The sequence below is a fragment of the Penaeus monodon genome, chromosome 17 (genome assembly GCF_015228065.2).
Source record: "Penaeus monodon isolate SGIC_2016 chromosome 17, NSTDA_Pmon_1, whole genome shotgun sequence".
Classification (NCBI taxonomy): domain Eukaryota; kingdom Metazoa; phylum Arthropoda; class Malacostraca; order Decapoda; family Penaeidae; genus Penaeus; species Penaeus monodon.
Window position 1 is genome coordinate 28,598,683 of NC_051402.1, and position 7,793 is coordinate 28,606,475.

General features: G+C 40.7%; 1 protein-coding gene across 1 annotated transcript; it reads left to right on the forward strand.

Moving 5' to 3' along the window:
• Window positions 1-39: 39 nt before the first annotated feature.
• LOC119583642 (protein mono-ADP-ribosyltransferase PARP12-like) lies at window positions 40-4,321 on the forward strand. Its single transcript, XM_037932231.1, is given in 3 exon segments — window positions 40-809; window positions 812-823; window positions 826-4,321. Coding segments are annotated over 3 exon segments (2,100 nt in total). The 5' UTR covers window positions 40-295; the 3' UTR covers window positions 2,400-4,321.
• The last annotated feature ends 3,472 nt before the right edge of the window (window positions 4,322-7,793 follow it).

Here is a 7,793-nt window from a genome sequence, read left to right on the forward strand (position 1 = left end):
GCTCGTACCTTTCACTTCCGAGCTCGACCTAAATTTCCCTTCTGCGAACTCGCCCACTTCGCCACAGCCAGATAAATCCAACATACAGTAGCAAACACCTGGCCATCTAATATAAGGGGAGACATCCTCGGTACTCGGGGAGATGGGATCTCGCAATTACCTTCCTTGAGGTGCAGTACCCCTAAAGCTTAAACCCCTTTCATTCATCAGCATTAAGGCCAACCTCTAACGATAACATCTAAGTGCTTTCTCTCTGACAATATTATACACGCTTATTTACACACACATATAGTACATGTATACATGTGTATGCATATATTTTTGTATGTGTCAGTATTATTATCATTATAATTATCATTTTTATTATTCTTTTACAGAATCTATAATGGGAAACTGGGGATCAACTTCATCAGCCAACCACTCAGCAGGCTCACAGCCAGCATCAACAGTCATCAGCTCAACAAGTTCCTACTCGCCAGCAGCGGCCGCCCACTCAGCAGGCTCACAGTCAGCATCAACAGTCATCAGCTCAACAAGTTCCTACTCGCCAGCAGCGGCCGCCCACTCAGCAGGCTCACAGTCAGCATCAAGAGTCATCAGCTCAACAAGGTCATACTCGCCAGTTGCGACCGCCCACTCAGCAGGCTCACAGTCAGCATCATCGGCCATTCACCTAGTAAGCCATACTGGTCTACAGTCGACAAATGTCAGTACATCGCAGATTAGCAGTCTAAATAGTCAGCACATAAACAATTCAGGAAACAATGTAGCAATAAAGCCTTATACTGTAAAGGCTGCTCAACAAACTGTTAACACTGTGTAAATATGATTATGTCATTCCTAATCTGCGAACAAATAATTTAGAACAAACACAAATTGTAAATATCCCACTGAATTTTATACCAGATAAATTTGGGTTACGTGTATGCCCCCAATACAATAGTAAGAATGGGTGCCATGCTATGCTTTGCCGGCGATTCCACATATGTCTTTTTTGGGCAAAGGAACAATGCAAAAGCAATAAGTGTGACTATGCTCACGATTTCACTTCATACCATAATACACTACTTAGGAATACATTCTCTAACAGAAAAAGCTTCGATATCCCTGAATGTATTCGGGATAATCACAGACGCATGAAATTTAAAAAACAAGGTTCAAATGGTGAAATATGTATGTTTAGTATCAGGAACAGATGTACAACAAGCGGCTGTACCAGAGTTCACGCTAAAATTCCTTACCAATGGGAGGTTCAGATTGATGACTCATGGACAAAATTTTCTCGCAGACAGACCTACTACCTAGAAGAAATGTTCAGTCGACCAGACAGTGAAAAGATTGAGCTTCCTTCCCTGGAACGCAACCTTCGAACCCATTCAGAATTTTCAAAATTCTTTTCCTTTTTGTCCAAGAGTAAAGTGTGGTTTGTGAATTTTGAGACCATGAAACTTCACTCTGAGCACAGCTGTAAGAACATACGTAGACTATCAACTCCCTCAGATATTATGGTAGATATTAATTTAGCAACACGGTGGATCTGGTACTGGGAAGATGATAGCGGTATTTGGCACCCATACACTGATGGAGCCAGCGAAAAATTCTACATAATTTCACTTAGTGATCAAATGGAATATGAGAAAAGTGTTAGATCACAAAATATGCAAGTAAAAATGAGTGGCAATCCTTACAGTATTAACATTATGGACATGTATCAGCAAAATAGAGATACCAACAAAATAAGGAAAATACGAAGAAGACCATCATGTCTCCCTTCAAAACAAGATGCTTCATTCAGTAGTCAGTTTTTAAATCTGTCAGAGAATAGAAACTTTTTGAGACACCCTGTCAATGTAACCTCTTCTGAATTTATGTATATCAAAGGGCTGCTGCAAATCGGAATGGGGAATATTCGTGTCGCAACCATGGAACGCATTCAGAATAATCATCTCTGGAAAGCTTACCAAAACAAGAGAAAACTTCTTTTGTCCATATACAAAAATGATGCATCCCTTATCAACGAACAGTACCTGTTCCATGGGACAAAGCATGGAGCAATCGACTTGATCTGCAGTGAAAGCTTTGATTGGCGGCTGTTTGGCACCAACGTAGGCAATGTCTATGGTAAAGGGACATATTTCACAAATGATTCAAGATTGTCAAATAGCTACAGTGAAAGCAAATCAGGTTTAAAAGCAGTATTTGTGGCTTTTGTCCTTGTAGGAACAATGACAAAGGGAAACAGAGACATGGAGATTCCTCCCCAAAATACTGAATTTGGTAGGTGCTTTGATACCACCTGTAATAATGATTTTGCACCCAACATCTTTGTAAAGTATAACAAAGACGAATATTATCCTGCATATATTGTCAAGTACTATGATGGAGATTGCCGGTACTGAGAAAGATTTATATTCTTGAGTTCATAGAGTAATAATATTAGCAAATTCAGAACCAGAATATTTAGAAGTATGCTTTATGTTATGGTTTCGTATAGAGAATGTACTGTAGAGAAGTCCCCACAACTGCACTTAGTCCTCACTGAAAAATACCTGGCAGACCTTTCTTTAGGATTAGTAGGTGATTGATAGGCACTCTTACATGAGTGACGTCAGTGTTGGTCATTCCAACGATATTCTAATTATTTGTAGACACAAGGTAACAGACGCTCCCAAAGACGTTGAAGTCTGACCCATTTACATATAGACCTAGAAAAAAACTAGAGATCAAGACAGTTATGTTATTGATAAAAGTTTAGATTAACCAAACAGGTACTTGAATATATTAAAGGGTAACCGATGAGAGGAAACTTATGGATACGCATTTATGCTCTAGTTATTACTACTGCTACTGTCAGATCTTTTTTTTTTTTTTTTTTTTTTTTTTTTTTATTCTAGTAGTTGTAGTTGTTCTGTTTAAGATATGTCGTGTGTCCATACTGTATATTAGAAAAAATAAAAAGAACTAGTTACGGCGATCTTTAGAGTTACACTGACTGATAAACAGCCTTGTTTCAAACGTATTTAGGCTTCAGCCATCAGAGTTAAAGTGAACAGATACCTTAGTGTCTGTCTTGCGACTCCGACTACTGCATTTTGTTTTATTTGTGACCAGCAGATGAATGTAAGAGCTGGAAAAATTCTGTCAGACCATGCAACTATTTTTTTTAAAGTTCACCTGAAGTCTCATTTTCAGCAGAGATTTCCTACAAGATTATTTTATGCCTTTGATTAGTGATCAGAAACGCTAATACATGTTACCAATCGAAGTCAACTTTCCTGATGATTGCAATTTACTATTGACAGAAAAAAAAAAAAAAAAAAAATTTGCTCGGCGTCTGTTATACATACAAGACCCTTCCAAATGTGTCCACTTTATTACATAAAGAAACTGCTGTCTTCGGAACATTTGCTCGGCGTTCTGTTATACATACAAGACCCTTCCAAATGTGTCCACTTTATTACATAAAAGAAACTGCTGTCTTCGGAAGTCACAGAAGGAGGGGCTACTAGGGCTGCCTCCCCCAATGGAGCTTTCTAAAGAACTAAACCCAGTTTTTGTAGTGTTATATAAAGTTGGTTTTTGTTAGATCATATCATACATATATAATGCATATTCAGTTAACCACGATTTGCAGTGGTTGAGGAACCTATCATGCTTATGGTTAAAAACAAAATATTTGGGCGTCACTGATATGACAGGTTAACTAGTGATATTACATGCATCATATTTTCTTTTGTTTTGTACAATAGTTCTGCAGAGATTTGCAAAATTATATCTTAAGACACTGTTCTGATTTACTTGTTGAATTGATTTACCTGTTGAATTAACCATGCTAGAGCAGAACAACTGAGGTTCAGCAGCATTTGTAAAGAGATCTATCATGCAACAAGCTTGTTTGAAAAGATACTGATAAAATAAGTGAACCAGTTAGACTTCATGCTTTATGTTGACTTTTTAAAATGTACTGTAGTATGGTGTATACCTCAGTACAAGAACGCACCCGGATTCGCGGATTCACTTATGTGAATGGTGATCATCATGCACCACTTGTGGTGAACACGAAATGAATTTCAGGTCCGAGAGAGCTTGTAGCCCACACCCAACCCCTTCACAACTTGGAAAGGTGGCAACCCCTTGCCTGAGTCAGCAGCAGTTGGCCAGTAACCTCGGTTGTGAAGGGAGTGTTGAGTGTGGGCTAGGCAGACTCTTGTGTTCAAGAGATTTTTTTTTCATGTTCAGTGTCATTGCCTGTACATTTTCTGTAAATGAACTCAACTGTAATATATGACATAGGTGACAGCAATAAATGCCGTGAAAAATAGATATTGGTCTTTCTACTCCTGTAGACTTAGGAGGTAACTTTGCCCAGCTTTTGCCCCAAGCCCATACTCATACCCTATAATTCACGACCTGAGGAATACTCGTCAGCTCCTAGAACAAGGGTAAGTAAGAGAGTAGCTGCACACCAACTACTACAGATTCGTGGTGGCAACGGTGGGATAGTGAGGTTTTGTTTACCTCCCTGCCCGCGTCTCTTGTTTATATTTGTTTTAGTATTTTTAAATTTTTACTGTAAATGTTTCATGGTGTATCTTACTATTTTAGCTTATTTTTTTTTTGCCTATTTTAGTTGTTTTCAAATTTTATTTTAAATGTTTCATGGGGTCTAGTGTTTTTCAACTTTACTTTTAAACTTTTCATAGTCTTTTATTTTAACAGATTTTGCTGTTTGATTTCAGTAATCTCCCTCCAGAGACCAAATTTCAAAATCAGATTTTTATATCTCCTCTCTACCCAACGATCTTCGAGGATGGTTGGGGAACCGGGGGTTGAAAGGGGGGGGGGCATAATTGATGGCACTGGATGTCAATAGGAACCTGCAGAAATCAAAGAAAGTGATTTATGAAACGTCAAAAAAACGATTTTTCGTAAACCCAAGCCAAACTTTGTCCGATGAACAAAGTAAACAAGCACAAAAAACGATGAAAATCGGCTAATGAAACTCTACAGACGTCCCCGCCATCCTTGAAAGTCTACAGACTGACGAGCCAGTTTTCGAAAAAAAACTATGGGAATAAAGCCCGTTGCTCGGTAAAAATCTATGGGATTTCACATAATCTACTTCCCCGTGGTAATCGTAAAATGCGTCCTAAACAGTAACACAACCTAACCTTAACCCTGTGGGATTTATACACTACGATCTAATATTCCCTAGCTCCGTGTGTATTTGTGAGCCTTAGCGAGCGTATGACATAGGCGTATGTGGTGTATTAGTTTACTGTGAGTGCGTACATACCTTTTATAGCAAAACCTAACTTTTCTTCACTTACATCTATGGTCAAAATTCCTTGGGTTCTAATCACCTTTTTCGGTGTTTGGGGCACTTGATAGGCTCAGATTTCAGCGAGATGAACTAATGTCTATTTTTTCTGTATATCCACTATATGGCTTAAAAAATGACCCGTAACGATGCGGAACCTTAAAATGAACGTTTCTCCCTGGCGTTTCTCAGTGTAATCTCCCGGGGGCCCAAACGCTCATGCGCACAAGGTTATTATACAAAATAGTGTAAATAAATTACCAAAATAGTAAAAAAGTATAATAAAAGTAAAAGAATTCATTATAATATATGAATTTGGAAAAATGGACACTGGCAATTACAAAATAATCTTCTCACAAGCAGCGCATAGACATGGTACCACTTTTCGCAAGGAACGTGGATGGGTGTTACTCTGGCCTATTTCGTCATTCCTGGCAAATATAAGGCCGCTGCGGATTTACCATATATGTTTCCTACTTTATTTTTTATGCTCTACAAGATGACAGTGTCCATTTTTCCTCTATCTCTGCATCTCTATTGGTAACATTAAACCTGATTTCTTTATGGGGTTCTTTATCTTTAATGTTTTAACATTTTAACGATTCAGAATACTTTTATTGTGTGTTAGTAGTTTGTTGCCTCATGTTTATTGAATTTTAGGTTTTACTTTCTTTCTAATTTTATTTTATTTTAGGTCTCTGGCCAGTACCCTATTTAGCATTTTTTTCTAACCTTTTGTACCCTTTTTACCCATTGTATTTTTTTTTTTTTATTATTTTATTACCATGGGTCAGGATGTGTGATTGTTTTAGTGTTTTACTGCTGTGATGCTCACCTATAGGTGATAATAAGTTGAAATAAAAAGTGTTTGTGTCCGCCAGTGTGTCTCGGCCAAAGTGCAGTGATATTTGTCTGGGGGACGTGGAGGGTTGTGGGTCTGTACTGTATAGACTGCAGTCACGCACCATACTGCTGACCCCAGAAGATGCAGGCCCTCAGTACGAATTGCCGCTGGATCAGACCCAAGCCTTGGGAAGAGCACAGTCTGATTCTGGGGTTGCTGCAGCTGGTGACCTAGAACTGCATCAAAGGCAAATGGCCCAACTGGAAGCATGTCTCATGGACTGATTGGGAGCGCAGGTAGGGGACCATTTGGCATGTATGCAGGCACAAATGACAGATGCAAATTCAGGCTCAGATGCAGGCATTGGGACTCTCTTAAAAGGGCCCAACTGGCTACACCATCCACTGCTGCTGAGGGAATTTTGCCAGCCGCTACGCTACACTACCACCATTGTCTACTATCCGAGCCTGTGGCAAGGAAGTCACAGGGCACAGCCATGCCCGCCTCCACCAGTGCCTGTGGGTTCACACCCTCATGCATTTGTTGCTTCGTACTTGATTCCTGTGGTGGACAACCTGTGGTGGGCTATCATGTGCCTGCCTACCAGAATGCAGCTGACAAGGCATCTGAATTAGTGGCGATTCCTGAGCTGTTGCAGTCCCTTTCACCGGTAGCTGTCTCGCCTGTCCATGTAACTGAGGAGACTATGGTAGAGGCTAGGTCGGGTAAATTTGTGGCTGCCACAGTAAACTGCAGCTCTCCAAATGACATACACCTGGCCATGTCGAAACTTGTACAGATTGCCTCACTGTTCCCTGCACCCTGGTGACTGTCCATGGTTGCCGTTCCAGCATGTGGGTTGTTAACCAAAGCCATGAAGATTCGTCCAGGAACTGTGCTGGAATACACCTTCCTGCAGAACCCTTGATGGCCATTGCCACTCCTAAAGAATCCGAAGAGTTCCCAGGGGAGTTCCTGGATGACAACTATGATAGTACTCTGCTTGTCTGGACTTTGGGATATGGAGGAGGATGATTTCTTTGTGTTCCGGACATGCCTGCCCTTGATGAAGCTTTCCAGCATGCCGAGTTGGGAGCTACCTGTGCTGCTGAAGGCCTGGGTACTAGTGGCAATTAGGCAGTTGGTACTTCCCTTCGTATAGCCCTTGGGCTGACTGCAGACTAGGAGGAGCAGCTATGTGAAGTCCTAGATCAGTTCCCAACTCTGTTCTGTAGGGACAAGCAGGCCATAGACCAGGTGCCAGTAGTGCAGCATTGCATCATCACAACAACAGACACCCCAGATTGTGTGCGACAGTGGAGACTTCCACAGAAAATGAAGGAAATGGTATGCATGGAATGTGACCATATATTGGCTCAAGGCATCATAGAGCCTTCCTCGAGCCCCTGGCTCTCACCGGTGGTACTTGTCCAGAAAAAGGATGGTTCTCATTGGTTCTGTATCAACTACCAGGGCCTAAACCAGATGATGACTCCAGACACCTACATCCTTCCCCACATTGACGAGATGTTGGACTATCTGTCAGGGCACACGTGTTCACTGTTTTAAACAGCCAATCAACCTACTGGGCCATCTTTTTGCACCCTGACGATCGCCAGAAGACCACTT